This window comes from Spermophilus citellus (assembly GCF_964194105.1).
Source record: "Spermophilus citellus genome assembly, chromosome: 2".
Taxonomy (NCBI): Eukaryota; Metazoa; Chordata; class Mammalia; order Rodentia; family Sciuridae; genus Spermophilus; species Spermophilus citellus.
This window is the reverse complement of record NC_138183.1, coordinates 68822484-68841249: the sequence shown is the minus strand read 5'-3', so window position 1 is coordinate 68841249 and position 18766 is coordinate 68822484. Positions and strand designations below refer to the sequence as shown.

The window sequence follows — 18766 nt, the reverse complement described above, 5'->3', positions numbered from 1 at the left end:
CAAGATATTTTATATGCTCTATCAGGCCTGGGAAATAGTGTGTTGAGATCGTTTTTTCTGCTTATTATGCCACATTATGTACCAAGGATGGATTCTTAGGTTTTTTCTCACCCTCACCTGCCTGTTGGAAATTATATTTTCTCTTGCTCAGTGTATGTTGTTGGCCTTTCCTTTTGTGTTGCAGATTCGGTGGAAATACATGATAGTGGACGAAGGCCACAGAATGAAGAATCATCATTGCAAGCTGACTCAGGTCCTGAACACTCACTACGTGGCCCCCAGGAGAATCCTCTTGACTGGGACCCCGCTGCAAAATAAGCTCCCTGAACTCTGGGCCCTCCTGAACTTCCTCCTCCCCACAATTTTCAAGAGCTGCAGCACATTTGAACAGTGGTTTAATGCTCCATTTGCCATGACTGGTGAAAGGGTACTCGTTGATTTTTTTTTTTTCCCTAATGCATGACAATGATATGAAATCAAGGGGCCTAAATTTGAGAATAGTAGAGCCACAAAACTCCCACAGGGTGGCTTACCATGTGACTAGCTTTATGGTTCCAATCAGTGGGTGGATATAGCCTTATTCTAGGATTATTTTCCCTTCCAAATTCAGAGGTGTGTGGGGTATTCTGACCCCTTTGCCTTTTGCCAGCCTGTGTCCCAGGCCACTAGAGAATGTTCCTGACTTGGAGGAAGGCTTGACTGCTATAGCCACAGAAAAAAAGGTGGACCTGGAGATATTTACCAAATTAATTTAACCAGGTCAACTCAATCATCTAAATACAAACCCTACAATGAATCTTTCCATGTTATAAACATAGATTACTCTTTGAAGTATTTCCATGTAGAGTTTCTGTGTAAAACTAAACTAGTTTACATTCATTTCCTGCACCATGTTTTTTAGGTTTCAGCGTGAGCCTCCATTTTGAATGCACATAAATTCTCATCAGAACTAGAGCAGACTATTTCCATTTCATTATTATCATTCCTTCAGCTATCTTCTCTTAGAATTCACTTATGAAAGGAAGAAACGAAATGGATGCATGCCATTTTGATTAGTGGTTCCTTAACTACAGGAATGAAAAGCCACTAAGAATGTTTTAGGATAGGAATATTTATGTTTGAACTCTGGCCCTCTAATCTTGAGGTTCCTTGTAGGCACAGCTGCCATTTGTCGGCTGGTTGGTAATTGGTCCATTTGTGGAAAGTAGTTTCGATCTACTCTGCCCCCTAGAGGTTAACAGAGGAAGGTGAATGAAATAATATGGGGATTTTATAAAATAGAACTTGAACAACATCAGAGCAGAGAGGGCGGGTGGAGGGTCTTAGAGACCCACCAGCATAAGCTGGATCTACTCGTGTTCTTCCTCTTGTCATGTTCAAGTCCGTGTATCCCAGTGAGTTTCTACATCTGCAACAACCACAGGTCAGGGTAACTGAAGGCTGAAGCTTGAAGTAGGAACACATTTACTAGCAATCTTTTTCTTCCCGTTCTGTCTCAATCTGCAGTCAGTCTTTATTGCCAGTCAATCCAGAAAATGTTGGGCTGTTAACACACTGATCTAAAACTCGTTTTCTGGGTCTTTTTCCACAGAAGTAAGTATTTAGACAAAAACATATATCCGGAGGTCACTTTGTTGCCACCTGATGGGCAGGTAGAAGAGAATTTAGTGGCATATGTGACCAGCATAACCTGGTTTTAATGCATGTAAACATCTTAATCATGTATTGACACATGTAATACATGTAACATAAGGTTTTATTATATGAAATATCCTTTTTTTAAAAAAATCAAGTTCATCCAAGATTCCCTTGTAGGTGGATTTAAATGAAGAAGAAACTATATTGATCATCAGGCGTCTACATAAGGTGTTGAGACCATTTTTATTGAGGAGACTGAAGAAAGAAGTTGAATCTCAGCTCCCAGAAAAAGTATGTTGCAAAATCAAAAGTTGTGAGTTTTTTACCCCCTGCAAATATGTTTGAGTACCTGCCCCTGAAATCATGTTTCTAAAATAACAAGTTTATATTTTAGTTACAGGTGTCTTGAAAATATCCGAAATATCCTAAAAGTGCTCTATCAAAATAGAGCAAGAGAGAGAAAGGAAATTATAGCATTCTCAGCCTGGTTTCTAAAAGATTTTGGCTAGGTTTTATGAAATTATCAAATTCATTGAGTCTCAACACATTTTAACCTAAGGTTTTTTTGTTTTTGTTTTTTTAAAGTGACTGACCTCATTGAGTTCACTGTTGCAGGAACTACACTTGTTCTGCTTGTAATCCAATAAGAATATATGGTTTGGGACTTGTGTTGTTATCATCAAAGGACATAGGAAGCATCTGCCTAATTTCCTGGAACTTTATTCAGTGTTTGATATTTGTGATGTCACCATCCTGCAGACTACAGACACATCATCTAATTATTCTGGGACCTGTTTTTTTTTAATATTTTGTTTTTTTAGTTGTAGTTGAACACAATATCTTTATTTTATTTTTATGTGGTGTTGAGGATCCAACCCAGCACCCCAAATGTGCGAGGCAAGTGCTTTACCACGGAGCCACAACCCCAGCCCATCTGGGACCTGGTTTTTGTCCTATACCTAAAATTTAAGATTTGGAAACTGAGTTTTCAGTGTTTCAGAATTTTTTTTCTTAGCTTTACAGTTTTGGCTTGAATTTGAGTATTACTTTAATATTTCTCTGATCTTATTTTGGAAACCCTACACATTAGAAGTGTAAGTTTTAAAGATAGATTGTTTAACATTGCATATTATTTGTTGCATGAGATATTGTTATTTGCATTTCTTTACATCAGCTAATTCTGAAATGTCTTATTTTTATATGTTTGTGGTCTTTCTGGGTAACAACTATCTTTGGACAGATTGGTTCATCCTCTTCATTTTAAAGTTGGAGTTGGCAAGATGCTTTACAAAAGTGATCATTTTGCCAAGGGAAACTTTTATTCCCTGAAATATCTCCTATTCATTAATAGAAAAAAATTTTAAACAATTATGTCATGCTTGTCCTAGTAAAAGTCTAAGCATTGAAGTATCTTATTTTGCTAGTGTATGCATCTTATGGATTGAGTGCTATTGATACTCACTGTGACTTCCTGTGGTCTTGGCCTCTTTGGGTTTCTGTTCAAGATGGAGTTGAGTTGCTGAATAGATAAGCTGGCAAGGGAGTGCTGTGGTCAAGTTGGCTGTCTTGCTGTACTTCCTGTCTTGCTGTTACTGTGGTCCTGCAAGTTATTGATGGATTGCTAATGATTTTAGTATGTCCTGGACTTCATTTTTTTTTCTTTAGAAGAGGTATAAAATAAAAGGTAGTTGACTGAAGTCCTTTATTCCATAAATCGTCTTGTTTATTTACTTCCAGGACTCGCTAATGTAGGTAGACCTTTAGAAACACATTACAAATTAAAAGTATATGTCCTGCTTTAAGAAAAACCAGTCCAGAAAAAATTCAGACATTTGCAGCATAAAGATTATGGGGGGATCAGGTATACCACAAAGGAATTCTTTGCTTTACTAAATGTTTACTTTGTAGTTCTTTCTACAAGAGAGTTTCCTGAGTACCCTTAAAGGATGATAAACTTAAAAAAAAGTGTTTCCTCTCAGATTGTCATGAGTAAGTCTCCTGCATAAATATACTATACTCTTCAATAACTGGGGTATAATATTGAAGGTATGTAAAATACTCTGTGGGTGATATTGTTTATGGATACCTTGATAGGTATGCATGATTTAAAATTAACCATGTTACCTTTTCCCTGGAGGCTGTTTGTGGAATGGGAATCATGGGCTCTGCCCATCAGTGGGCATGAGTCCCCACTGCCTTCTCTGCTCCTTATTAACTGTGTGGACTTAGGCAAGTCATTTTACCCAAAGGGGTCTTAGTATTCTCATCAGTGAACTGGAACATATACATATCTGCCTTGCAGAATCGTCATGAGGATTAAGTGGGTATAGTAGTTATGACACTATCCAGCTAGTGACAACGGCTGATACCATGGTCCTTATCTTCCACTAATGTTGCTGCCTCTGTCACTAAGGAGAGATCCATTTTCTTTCCCACTTCAAGTTCTTTATCACTGTTACCTCTTCTTTGCTGTGCTTTCGGTGGCCCTTCCACATCTCTGTCCCCATAAACTATTCAGTGTCTGCGGGGACCAGTCACATTGCATGTGATTGTGGCTGTCTTGATCTTGTTTGGCCGACATTCAGCCTCCACATTTTGTGCCTTGTTAGGATTTTTTTTTTAACCTGGGGAAAATTGGAAATTTAAGTATCCTTCTTGAGGTTGAGGGGGTTCTTCTGCTACCACCTGCTTATAACCACAAGCAACATGTGTGTTTCTTGGCCCATGTAAGAACCTATGGAGGAATCATGGCTGATGGCAGGAAAAGGCTAAATATGTTCATAGCAGTCGTACTCAAAGGTATTTATGAAAAGAATCAAGAAAGTGTTTTTAAAATCTACAGATAGTAAAATTCACTCCTTTTTATGTATATAGTTCAATGGGTTTTTAAATGCATAGTTACATTAAGCATGTCTACACCCAAACTATAGAACTATTCCATCACTCCTCTCCAAATAAAGATCTCTGGTGCCATCATTTTAATCAGCCTCTCTGTCTGCTCTTAGCCTCAGGTGACCCATAATCGGCTGTCTTTCCACATTGAGTGGATTTACGCTATCAGTAACCTTTTGCATCTGCTTTTTTGCAGTCCACCTAATGTGTTTGAGTCATCTGTTGTTACTCCTATCAACAGCTGGTTCACTTTTTACCATTAATGATATTTTGTATAATTCTGCTATATGGACACCCCAGTTTGTTTAACCATTTAGTTGAGGGGACATCTGGATTATTTCTAGTTTTGGACAATTAAAGATAGAGCTGCTATAAACACTCATGTATAGGGTTTTGTGTGGACATGGGTTTTCATTGTACTTAGGTCAACACCTAGGACTGTGACTGCTTGACCATGGGGTCATTGTATACGTCATTCTGTCAGAGGCTTCTACTCTGTCTGAACCACATTATAGACCTACTCTTAAAGTGTGCACATTCCAGTTCCTCTACACTCTCATCAGTACTTGGAACTGTCAGTTTTCAAAAACATCTTTAGCCCATTTCAACACGTTGTAGTGGTATGTTTTAACTTTAACTTGTATTTCTCTAATGTCTAATAGTATTGAGCATGTTTACATGTACTTCCTTGGTCAAACTAAAGCAGGTATAGAAGGGCCACCATTTGATGACTACATCTCTGCTGTATAAAAAGTTAGCTTTACTATAAGGCTAGTGAAACCTTTAATAAGCAAGGGAGTACACTGTGCCACTACCACCAATCTGCCAGCAGCGTTCCTGTTCTCAGGAAAGAGTCCAATTCATAGAAAAAGGACTATATAAAACAACTTAAGCTAAATGAAAATTGATTTTTTGATTTAACTCTTATTTGAGGTTGTCTGTGCTGACTCTCTCCTTTGTTAATTCATGTCATCAAAAATCAGCTACACAGCTGGCTATGTATATATTGATGTCTAAATATATTAAAATATGTATATGATGTCTGAGGTTAATCAGAGAGAGGTTGGCCTAACTGAAATCAATCCTGACTTTGATATAATTTGTGTCAAACACTTGAAAAAGCTTTGTTTAGATGGACAACTTGTACATTCATCATATAAAAGCTTAAAATACTTATTCTAGTTAATCATTACCATCCTTGCTCATTACCATTCCTTGCTCATGATATGGATTCTAGAACCCCAAGCTTTCATAAATTGAATCGTGTTGTTTAGAAATCTCAGTTCAGCCAAGCATGGTGACACATGCCTATAACTGAGAGGCTGAGGTAGAATGATCACAAGTTCAAGGCCACCTTAGCAACTTAGTGAGAACCTGTCTCAAAATTAAAAAAAAAAAAATAAGAAGGTCTGGTGATGTAGTTCAGTGGTAAAATACCACTGAACTACATCACCAGTCCAGTTCCCAATACCAAAAAAAAAAAAAAAATCCTCTCAGTTCATAAAGTCCTAATATATCACACATAGTCCTCTGGGTTCATTTATCTAATAATCCATACTTTTGGAATGGAAATTGTAAATGAAGGACAGAATTCAGGCATAAATTAAGAATAAAGCTAAATTCTTCTACAGGGTTATTTGGGAAGAGATTGTTCATCAGTATAATCAACAGATTTTCCTACTTGTAGGACCAATTTGACCATTTGTTAGCATAAAATTCTTAGGATATAATTATCATGTACATGAGATCAGCATCTTAAGTTTTCATACAGTTTGAACAAAAGTAGCCCATTTCTAGGACTAACTCTTACGAGGCTAACTTATGGGGGGAGTTAGCCCCCAGAAATCACAAATTTCACTTTTGTAGCACCAGTGTATTTTGAGGGACTTTCCCATGCGTGCTGTATACTCAGGTGCCATTGTGTTTGTGGAGGGTGAAGCCAGACCCCACCAAGTTGAAGTTGGTACCACTGTTAGAGAAACCTGTTTTGCCCTTTCCTTTTGGGTCTGTGTGTCTACATGGTATCACTCTTTCTGTCCCTTTTCCCGATTCATAGCTATTAGATGCCTATTCTGCACATTGTCCTGCACTCAGACCTCATGGCAGGCATAGGGGCTACCCCAGAAATGGGAGGCCTGGGATGAGGGGTCTACATACTTGGCCTTGGAAGATGAGATCTACTTACACCAGGTGCTGGTGTAGCAGTGGAAGGCGACATCACCCAGCCTAGCAGGGTGAATGGTCCAGGCATTCAGGTGCTTTAGGTCAGGAGACTCTGGTGCACACGTAGGGGGATGTGTGTGAGGGAGGGTGCACACTAGTGATCCCTTCAGATGTAGAATGATATTAGAAACTCCACACGTTTATTTTTTCTTAAAAAATAAAAACATTAAGCTATATTGTTATTTAATATTCAGATTGACACCATACCATGTGTGTATATCAGAGGGTCTGACATGCCTAGGTTATCCCAGCAGGAACCTCCACCAGTATAGCACCTGTCGCCCATTCATCCTTACTGCCTGCTCATTCGTTTTCTACATATTGTGGAAACCATATATTTTACCAGATCAGCAGATTTGATATGATCTGATGTTTTTTTGTTTTGTTTTGTTTTTTTTCCTTGCAGTGCTGGGCATTGAACCCAGTGCCTTTTCCATGCTAGGCAAGCGCTATACCTGCATCCCAGCCCCTTATCTGATTTTTTACTAAACTAATAACTCTAGTCCCCAGAAGGGCTTAAAAGATTCTACAAAGGAATAAAGTTTGAAATAAAAAAATGTAAATAGAGGTAAACAGTGGAAAGAATATCATCCTGTATCTTCTCTGATTCTTTTTTAAAAATATTTTTGTTTGTTGTTTTAAAATACACATGACAGTAGAGAGTGCATTTTGATATGTTATACATATGTGGAGTGTAACATACCCTAATTAGGATCCTATTCTTGTGGTTGTACATGGTGTGGAGTTTCACAGGTGGTGTATTCATATATAAACATAGAGGAGTAATGTCTGATTCTTTCTACTGTCTTTCCTATTCCCATCTCCTCTCTCTTCCCTTCATTCCCCTTTGTCTAATCCAATGTACATCTGTACTTCCCCTCCCTACCTTCCCTTGTTATGGGTTAGCATCCATATGTCAGAGAGAAAATTTGACCTTTGGTTTTTTGGACTGGTTTATTTACTTAGTACAATATTCTCCAGTTCCATCCATTTACCAGCAAATGCCATAATTTTATTCTTCTTTGTGGCTGATTACTAGTCCATTGTGTGTGTGTGTGTGTGTGTGTGTGTGTGTGTGTGTATCACATTTTCTTTATCCATTCATCTGTTGAAGGGCACCTAGGTTGGTTCTATAGCTTGGCTATTGTGAATTGAGCTGCTATAAACATTGATGCTGCTGCATCACTGTAGTTTGCTGATTTTAAGTCCTTTGGGCATAAGTTGAGAAATGGGATAACTGGGTCAAATGGTGGTTCCATTCCATGCTTTCTAAGGAATCTCCATAATGCTTTCCAAAGTAGTTGTATCCATTTGTAGTCCTACCAGCAACATATGAATGAATCTTTTTTCCCACATCCTCGCCAACATTTATTGTTACTTGTATTCTTTTTTTGTGGGGGGATTTACCAGGGAATGAATTTAGGACAATCAACCATTGATCCACATTCCCAGCCCTATTCTGTATTTTATTTAGAGACAGGGTCTCACTGAGTTGCTTGGCACCTGGCTTTTGCTGAGGCTGGCTTTGAACTCTCTATCCTCATGCCTCAGCCTCCTGAGCTGTTTACTTGTATTCTTGATAATTGCTATACTGACTGGAGTGAGATGGAATCTCAGTGTAGTTTCAATTTGCATTTCTCTAATTGTTAGAGATGTTAAATATTTTTTTCACATATTTGTTGGTTGATTATATTTCTTCTGTGAAGTGCCTGTTTAGTTCCTTTACTCATTTATTGATTGGGTTATTTTTTGGGGGGTATTTGTGAAGTTTTTTGAGTTCTTTGTGTATCTTAGAGTGGGTTTTCAGCTGCATTGTAGGGTAATAAGGCAGGAATTTTTCAAGAATATTATGTATCATCAAATTAGCATCTTGAAATATGGATATAAATCATCTGTCTCTAACATTGTCCCATGCCCTAAAAGTAACTCATCATATTTTGAGATATTAATATTAATGCATGCATGTAATTTTTTTTTCATTTTCCTTTTTTTATTGGTAATTACCACCTGGTGAGATGAGGTGGTGAGAAGGGAGTAATTGGAAAGGGTGGGGGACATTGGATGGAAAAGGTAAGGGGATGTGATTTGGAAATTATAGAGAAGGGGAAAACCCAAGGAAAGGAGAGTAAGTGTACACAGGTCACATAGACTATGTATTTGTGGTGCTGTTGGGCCAGTGGTTCTTTTTTATTTTTTTTATTTTTTAAAGAGAGAGTGAGAGAGGAGAGAGAGTGAGAGAGAGAGAATTTTTAATATTTATTTTTTAGTTCTCGGCGGACACAACATCTCTGTTGGTATGTGGTGCTGAGGATCGAACCCGGGCCGCACGCATGCCAGGCGAGCGCGCTACTGTTTGAGCCACATCCCCAGCCCTGGCCAGTGGTTCTTGTCCCTGGAGTACTGGAAATGTGGAAGTGTGTTGTTGTCGCATCAGACACTAGACTATGGACCTCCTTCCTGCACGTGTTGCAGACACCTGCCTCAGCCACGCATCACCTACACAGCAGGTGCAGATGTGTCAGACATCTGGCAGTTGGCCTATTTTATCATAACAAGGAAATGTTTCTGTTCCTTTCTGGAAATTCGCAGCTTACTGGTATTATTTATGAACATGGGATTTTAAACATATCAAATGCTATGCATTTAGCCTGTGCCTAAGTTCAAGTTCATTTTTTTTTATTGTTGGTTGTTCAAAACATTACATAGTTCTTGACATATCATATTTCACATTTTGATTCAAGTGGGTTATGAACTCCCATTTTTACCCCATATACAGATTGCAGAATCACATCAGTTACACTTCCATTGATTTACATATTGCCATACTAGTGTCGGTTGTATTCTGCTGCCTTTCCTATCCTCTACTATCCCCCCTCCCCTCCCCTCCCCTCCCCTCTTCTCTCTCTACCCCCTCTACTGTAATTCATTTCTCCCCCTTGTATTATTTTTCCCTTTCCCCTCACTTCCTCTTGTATGTAATTTTGTATAACCATGAGGGTCTCCTTCCATTTCCATGCAATTTCCCTTCCCTCTCGCTTTCCCTTCCACCTCTCATCCCTGTTTAATGTTAATCTTCTTCTCATGCTCTTAGTCCCTACTCTGTTCTTAGTTACTCTCCTTATATCAAAGAAGACATTTGGCATTTGTTTTTTTAGGGATTGGCTGGCTTCACTTAGCATAATCTGCTCTAATGCCATCCATTTCCCTCCAAATTCTATGATTTTGTCTTTTTTAATGCAGAGTAATACTCCATTGTGTATAGATGCCACATTTTTTTTTATCCATTCATCTATTGAAGGGCATCTAGGTTGGTTCCACAGTCTTGCTATTGTGAATTGTGCTGCTATGAACATCGATGTAGCAGTGTCCCTGTAGCATGCTCTTTTTAGGTCTTTAGGGAATAGACTGAGAAGGGGAATTTTATAAATAAATATTTAGAACATATTGGGAAGATGGGCTTCATGAGGAGAAAATGTCATCAGATAAGTTTATGGCCATCTTCTTTGAGGGAATTAAAGAGAAAAATTAGTTTTGGTGATAGACTGATAGGGTGATTGGGGAAAATCTCAAAAAAAGCCCTCAAGGTACAACAGAATTTAGAAAGAAGCTTTAAGGCCAAGGACATCCCAGGCTTAGAAAAAAGTACAAAAGCAAAAAAAAAAAAAAAAAAAAAAAAAAAAAAAAAAAAAAGCTCAGAGCTGTTTGGAAGTTTCCAGAAGCAAATAAAAAATGCAGTTGTGAAACTTATAGTTATTTGATCATGTGTATCAAACAGTTGCCCTCTAATCATATGAGGGAGGAGGCTTGGGTACCTTCTTCTTCCGAGAGTAGCCATTAGATCCTAAGGAAGAGTTCAGTTCTCACAGACAGGACTCTTGCAGGACACTTGGATCCCTGTGTCCACAGCATAGTCCCACAAGTCTGCTGCTTCCCAAGCTCTTACCCTCTAGCCCTTAGCAGTAGCTGACTGATGGGTAGGGGGTTAAGGGTTCATCCCCTAGTTTTGGATATGCCATGCCTCAGCCCTCCGCACCTTGAAACAGGATTTGGCAGCCTCCCCACGTTCAGGAGGATGTGAACAAGCCAGCTGAGTGGCCTAGCGGAAAGTGAACACCAGGCAGAGCTGGGAAGCCTGAAAATCTCCTTGGTATTCCATAGTGTAGCGCTTAAAGAATGATGTCTGTTTCAAATCCTAACTGCACCATTGCATATCTGGATCACTTTGGACCTGTAGTTTAACCTCTGTGATGCTCATATTTCCTGGCTATAAAAAGTACACTAAAGGTGATTATACCATAGAGCTCTTGTATTTTTTTGGGGAGGATGGTACCTGGGGTTGAACTCAGGGGTGCTTAACCACTGAGCCACATTCCTGGCCCTTTTTATACTTTATTTTGAGACAGGGTCTTGCTAAGTTGCTTAGGGACTCGCTGAGTTGCTGAGGCTGGTTTTGAACTTGTGATCCTCTTGCCTCGGCCTCCGAAGCCACGGGATTATAGGTATGCACCATCAGGCGTGGCTCTTTATGATTTCAGTGAGAAAAGGCACATGAAGCATTTTGCACAGGACCTGGCACATGGAAAGAGCTCCATAATATTGGCCCTTCATGTCATTTATATCTTTGTCCTTGTTAAAGTCTGAATTTGTTTAACAGTTTTTTTTCATCATGATCAAATTTCATGGTGATCAAGAACTCTGGAAAAAGTAGGTTAGTGGTAATCATTTCACAATGTATATGTATATCAAAACATCACACTGTACACCTTAGATATATACAGTTTTTATTTGTCAGTTATAATTCAATAAGACTGAAAAAATAAAGATATTTAAAAAGAAAAAGGAGAGATGCTGAGATACTTAAGCATATTGCGTGATCAAGTATGAAAAACACAAAGCCTGTATTAAGTTCATACTTATTTATTAAACTTGGGGATTTGGGTTTTTTTTCCTGACCAAGCATGTTTGGGGTATTTTATTTGCTTTTCTTAACTGTTATGCAAAACAGCAAGCCTTTCTATAACCTGACTTGATGCATCAAAGTGAGAAGCATAAGACTATCAACCCTGGTCCCCCCCCAGTCTGACAGGTTCCTTCTGAAGCAACAGTGAAATGAATATATTCTACTTCTCTTCATTTGTGACCTCTTCTTTCTGGCCCTCAGAGCTGAAAATACTCCAATCATTTTTAATCGGTTTATTAAACATTAGGCAGCTTGCTGATTACTTTTAATCACATTCTGCAGATTTCTAGGCATTAATCTGACTTTTTTAATGAAAATTGCACATTTGTATTCTTGGAATTTTTTAATAAAGAAAAATAATAATAGGAAATAAGCAAGGCAGATTTTATGCATTAGGAGCATGATAAAGTAATACAGTTGTGTGATAAAACATGGACATACGAATTTCCTTTAACTGTTTTAAATTGGATTTTGTCCTGTTTCAACAGGAAATGGCCTTTTGTTGGCCATAGAGTTGTGTCCAATTGTCTATTAATTCTTCTCCTCCACCTATTGTCTTATGTTGTGTCCTTTCATTTCTCAAGAGTAGCGGTTAGTGACAGTCAACCTGGGCCTGCTGTGAAATCTCAGCTTATTTAAGGCTAGCATTAGGGATAGTCACATAGGACCAAATTAAAATGTTTTACAAAGAAAACCAGAGGTTGTTGGTCAGCTGCTGTTTTTCCTAAATTGTTCATATGAAAGGAGGTGTGGTTGGGAGTCAGAAGAAATACTAGAGATACCATATACTGAAACATTTTGAGTATGAACAGTTGGGAAACCATTCCCTCTCTCAGATACGAAACTAAGTCCAGATAGTTTAGAAAACAGCATAGCTTCTGCTATATATAACCTTTCAGGGTTTGCACTGTCATATTGGTACCTTTAACAGTGAGGACCACGGTCTCCTCCAGTACCCCATCCCAGCCCTACCCTGTGAATCCAAGAAAGGGGGGAAAGGTGTCCTGGTGCTTTAGGAGTGGCACCCAGATCTGGTCTCAACAATCATCTTGGAATGGCACCTTCTCCCTATTGCTCTTACCTGCTTGCTCTTCTTTCTTTAGGTTGAATATGTGATCAAGTGTGACATGTCAGCTCTGCAGAAGATTCTGTATCGCCACATGCAAGCGAAGGGGATCCTCCTCACAGATGGTTCTGAGAAAGATAAGAAGGTACGTTGAGGAAAGAACCTGGCGTAGCTTCAGGTGCTGGGCAGTGTCTTCTCATGGCTGTGGAGTATTTCTGAGAAGCATCTCTGCTCATGCTGATTTGTTAAAAAAAATTGCTGGGCATTTTTTGTAGCTATTGTTGCTGCCAAGAGAAATCTTCTAACCTCTGAACTATGTTGGGGCAGGAAGAAAGGAATATGTTCTTGTTACCAAAAGAGTTATCTCTACTCATGTCAATTCTGCAGAAAACACCTTCTGTCTCAGTGTTGGGTGGCATCTGAAAAGGTTTTGAAATCCAGATTTACTCCCTGGGCATCTGTTCTGTGCTCTGACTTCCAAAATCCTAGAGAGTAGATAGTCATTCAGCCATTAACTTAATGTAATGCTCTAAGATTTACTTTGCCTATAGGATAAGCTAATCATAAGATAGACATTATATCTAACTCAGAAGCAGCCATGTAACAACAGGAACTGTGGATCGCAAGGTGTGTATGTTATTGAGAAAACCTATGGTCTTTTGTCCTTTCTATAAGAAGCCTAGCTTTTATTGTTTTGGTGTGTGTGTGTGAGAGAGAGAGATTTTGGACCTAAACTGGGATTTTGACACATTCTAGGCAAGTGCTCTACCACTGACTTACACTCCTAACCCTGAAGCCTAGCTTCTAAAAATTGGAAATATCTGATCAATTAATAATTAGTTCTATTCTTTCCATTTGTTCTCAGGGGAAAGGAGGTGCAAAGACACTTATGAACACTATCATGCAGTTGAGAAAAATCTGCAATCACCCATATATGTTTCAGCACATTGAGGTAAGTTTGAGTCCTGTGTTTTGATTCTGTTTGTGCTAATCCTACTAGTGCTAGTTAAAAAAATAAAATCAAGCCAGATGTGGTGGTGCATTCTTACAATCCCAGCTGTTGAGGAGCCTGAGGCAGAAGAATGGCTAGTTGGAGGCCAGCCTGGGTAACCTCACAAGACCCCGTCTCAAAGTATAATTTTAAAAAGACCTGGAGATAAAAAAATTTAAAAAAAAAAGTCTAAAGACTCTATGTATAGAATTCAAAAAGGGATGATCTAATAGTTCTTCAGGCAGAATTAATAAATGTGAATTTCCTGGTTATGGATTCTCATTGGCACCTGAGCATCTGGAGTTTTATAACCAAGAGTTTAAAGTAGCGAGGAGTGGTGTAAGCAATGGCTCATGTGTGGGTTTGAGTGAATTGCCGTGTTCCAGTGGGAGCTCTGAAATTAATGACAGCCACATCCAGTTTCTTCCAAAGGATGTCGTCAAAAATATTCAAATGATGTATTTGTAAATATTAAAGATAAAGGTGTTCTTTCGTTATTTTCTTTGTGAAAGAGACTGGCTGTAGTTTGTTACTTAGATTGATATTTTTTTTTCTGTCTTCTTTCTACTGTGATGATGATGTAAATTGATGCCTTTATTCTGATGCTCAGCTGTTTTTAGGGAAGAGGACATTGTCTGCCCTCTTCTCTACATGTGAACATGCTTCCAACACTGGTAATGTTTCACTCTAGCAGGGACAATTGGCTGTAGCACAAGAGGAGCTGCCATTGCCATGTCCATTTTTTTCAGTGTTGCTGAGGAAGCACATGCTCCTGGGGCCATTGTTTGCCAGTCTAGGGCCTAGCTTCCACTGCAAATTGGGCAAGAGAGGAGAAAAATCACTTCACGACTCCAGTGTCTACAGCGGTTCATTTAAAAGCAATAAATAAAAGCTTCTAGAAAATCAAAACTTTAATCACAGGATTTTAAAAAAGTGTTGAAGTACTTTTAATTTTGAATATTCATTTTTACTCCTTTATTTTTGGCTCATCTGTTAGGTCAGAGTATTTATTCCCTACTCCTCCCTGTGCTACAGTCCTGTCTCAACTGTGCAGGGAAATTAGGAGAACTTCTTACCCTGCTGTGGCCTTCAAGTCCTTAGGAGAGATTGTCTGAGATGTACGAGAGAGGATCCATAGACACAGGGAAGAGGACCCACACATAGAGGAGAGTGTCCTTGGATAGGGAGGCTTCCACGGACACAGGGGAGAGAATCATGGACATAGGATTCTTGTGGAGCGCTTAGATTCATAGAGGATTACCCAGCACAGTTGCGACCGGACTCTAACATAAAAGGGAGGGGGCATATTTATAGATTGAAGGGAAGTGACAATGGGAATAACAGTTTTTAAAAAAATCTTACCAACCAGCCGTATATTTAGATATAGATGAAGGAGAATTCAGTGGGCATTAGTGAGTTCATGTCCCAGGCCACCGTGTCCCTGTAACTTGGTAGAGAAAGTCACTCAAGCCTGCTTGATTTGTAATAAGAAGGGAACAATAGATTGTAGAGCCAGCAGGTAGGTGAACTTTTAAATGAGAACACAGGAAACATCTTGGAAACTAATGTGTTAATCAGGCATAAGGTGTCAGTGAATTAGCGCTGGGTAGATATGTGGTTGGGGGTGTGGGGAAAGTCTTAATGATGAAAATGATGAGGGTCGTGTCAGGTTGACCTGTCACCTACTGTCCCATTTTTTCCTGAGAACAATTTTAAGGCATTTACTCTGATCTATAGAGGGCTTTGGGGACTTAGAAATTATGAAAATTAAGTGTCTTACTTCATTTCAGTTACCATAAAAAAATGAACCTTCAAAATGTGCTGGGCCATGTGGGGAAGGAAGGCAGATGACGTCTTCTGTCTTCAAGCTTCTGTCTGGAGTATTGGGAAGGACGAAGGGTCATAAAGGAGACCGAGCTTGGAGCAATGAGCTCCAGGGCCTACCTGTTTATAAGTAGCTGTCAGTAAACAGATTTTGACTTGCAGTGTTTTTAACATTAAAAAAAAAACAACTTTGAAGAGCTGATCTTTAGAAATAAGAGACCCGCAGTCATTGGCTGATCTATTGGCAGTTACAGGTCTGAAGTATCCTGTGCATTTGCCTTTGTTTTGTTGCCACACAGTCCTTTGTTGATGCCACATTATTTCAGAAGCCCTGTCTCGAGATTGGTCTCACTGCCTCTCTGGGAAACTTTGAAATGGAGACATGAAAGCAGCATTTTTTAAAAGATAAGGATTACCCAATCTTATCATGGTCCAGGGACACATACCATCACTTTGGTTTTCCCATCCTGCTACGAGACAGGGATGGAGCCTAAGAATCTAGAAAGGAATGGCCAGATCTGGAAGTGAAAGTGTGAATCTAGAAGGGGGGAAGGGATTTTGATATTGTCATCTGTGTTGGCTTTGCCACAGGGCAGTGCCCTGAGTGGCTGGAGCCTGCCAGGAATAATGAGCATATTTGAGACTAGAAACCAAAGGGAAAGATATGGTCCCCTTGGAGGAAAAGCTGGTGGCTAATGTAGAGGTGTGATGTATTTACCCCTAGATGGTCTCTGTTTCCATAAAGCAGGAATAGAGAGAGCCCAGAGCAGAGTCAAATATTTCTTCCTCTGAATCTGGAGGGAGTTCAGTAACTAAGTTCTGTCTTCTAAAAGTGGAAGCTGAACACTGAGGGTAGAGTACAATTAGGGCTTTCATTGTAAAAACAAAAGCACCGTATGGGAGAGATGTTAGGATTTCACTCAGTTAAGAACTGCATTACATAATAGCCATTATTTTTATTGGTAACTGTTTTCACATTACATTTATGTTTCCCTATTAATCCTGACTTGCTTGTGTTGTGCTCTTCCTCCAACCTAGACTCTGATCTGAGCTCCTTGTGGGTGGGTCCCCAGAAACAACTGCCTGCTCCATGCTGGGCTGGTTGATGCGCAGTGCCTGTTGCATTGACGAGCTCACGTTCTCCTCTGGGAGTCCATTTAGATAGAGCAGAACGAAAATCTGACCTCAAAGACACTGAGTTTCCAGTTCAGCCTACACTGAGTATTTGCTTGTTCATTGATTATTTTGTTGCCTTTGACTATAGGAGCCCATAGGGCGTATTCACTAAAAGAGAAACCATTAGGTCAATAATATTAGTTCCATGGAACAGCACTTGTCTAGCACATGTGAGGCCTGGGTTTGATCCCTTGCACTGCAAAATAATAACAATAATAACAACAACAACAACAACAATATATTTAGATTTTAAAGTCATTTTCTTCTTTTCTCTCTTTTAAAGGAATCCTTTGCTGAACACCTGGGCTATTCAAACGGGGTCATCAATGGGTAAATCTTACATTTTTTTCCTTTGAAAATATAGTGTTATTGGTCCTACCTACACTACCATTTTCTATAGTGTTTTTTTTCCTATTATGCAAATACATACTACCAGTGTCCTTGGTCCTCCTTGCTCCACCATGGAGGGGCAGAAGTTGTTAACCAAAATGATATCAGCATTCTCTTTTACTTTACTGGCATAAATTACTACTTGCCTTGAGCAAGTGGCTATTCAAAGGACATAGATCTCATTTAATAGACTTAATAGTCTCCTAGTGTTCTAAAACGTTGCTGGAGCCTCCAAGGGTTGTCACTTCTAACTGAAAGTGTGGCTTGGGCTTAGAAGAAAATTTATCTTATTAAATTTCACGTTGATATTTAACATTCATGTGCATGAAAGGAAATGTCTCATCTGCTATAAACGTGTACGATTTTGCAGTCATTCATTCTAGAATATCTGTATAAGAGATTTTTCATTAGCAGTGGACATTGAAGGGAATCATCCTTGCAGCGACTGACAGATGAAGGCTACACTAATGGACAGCCTGTTTTGTTGGGTTTGCTCCAGAGATAATGTATTAGGATAGAGGGGTCCTTGCTGGATTCCAAGAACAGACAGGGCCACTGGGAGAATTTGGAACTGAAACCCAGGCAGAGTGACAACACTGGGCTCTCCTCCCTGTTCTTGCCGCTTTCCCCTGAAACTTGTGGCCACTTCCACTCCTGCAGCTTGGACAGGGTTGCAGGGTGGAAACACGGCTAAGGGTGTGCGGCTCTGAGGGGCAGTGGTCTGTGAGGGATGAAAGCAGGAAGACAAAGGTTTGAAAATATGACTATTAAAAGCAGCATACCCAGGGGCTGGGGATCCTGATTAGAATAAGATGTACTTCATGTTTGTATAAATACATCAAATTATCCTCTACTGTGTTGTAGAACTAAAAAGAACCAAAAACGTAAATAAATAAAATAAATTTTTAAACCCCCCAAAACAAAAGGCAGCATACCCATTGATAGTATTGTAGACTGCATGTGCACTGGTGAGCTTTCCAAGGACTATTAACCCTAAAATTAAATTTTAATAGCATATAATACAGCCCTGTTGCTTAAAAAAAAAAAAGTTGTTTACTGTGGAGCAAAAAGGCCCTACTTTAGCTTTCCTCCATTTCATGTCAACCTCTCTTGTCACTGTCCCTTCATATTTTTTACTTGCTCTGCAGCCGTGAGCCAGCACTCCTGTCCCTTTCCCAGGCCACTCTTATGCACTGTCCATGGTGACCTTGCTAAAAGTTAGACCAACCTCACACTCCCTTGTTTAAAGCACATCGGTGGAGTGCGCAGAGCCCCGTGGCCAGTCCCTGTGCCCACCTCCCTTCTTTGTCCTGTCTCAGCACTTTCCCCTAACTTAGGTTTAAGCCATTATTTGTTTTACTCACCATTACTTTTTCCAGTTTCTCCGGCTGCTTTTCTGCTTAGGGCCTTTACATGTGTCTCACCTCTCCCTGGAATCTCCTCCTCTAAGCCTCCGGTCCCCATTGGTCACCTGCATGCCTTTTACCATCATTCAACTTTCAGCTAAAATGTTCTCTCTTCAGGGAGGTCACAGTGATTTGCAGACTTTTCTGTAAAGGATCAGATTGAAAAGATTTCCAGCTTTGTGGGCTATGAAGTCTCTGTC

At 39.5% G+C, this 18766-nt stretch overlaps 1 protein-coding gene across 7 annotated transcripts in view; it reads left to right on the top strand.

The window, feature by feature from the left end:
• Positions 1–18766, top strand: part of SMARCA2 (SWI/SNF related BAF chromatin remodeling complex subunit ATPase 2) — a 166855-nt gene that overhangs the window by 69895 nt on the left and 78194 nt on the right. For all 7 annotated transcript variants that reach the window (XM_081282449.1, XM_081282448.1, XM_081282450.1 and 4 more), the window contains 5 exons: positions 185–427; positions 1816–1929; positions 12817–12924; positions 13645–13731; positions 17054–17100. In XM_081282449.1, the coding sequence (XP_081138575.1) occupies positions 185–427; positions 1816–1929; positions 12817–12924; positions 13645–13731; positions 17054–17100 (599 nt within the window). The remainder of the gene's footprint in view (positions 1–184; positions 428–1815; positions 1930–12816; positions 12925–13644; positions 13732–17053; positions 17101–18766) is intronic.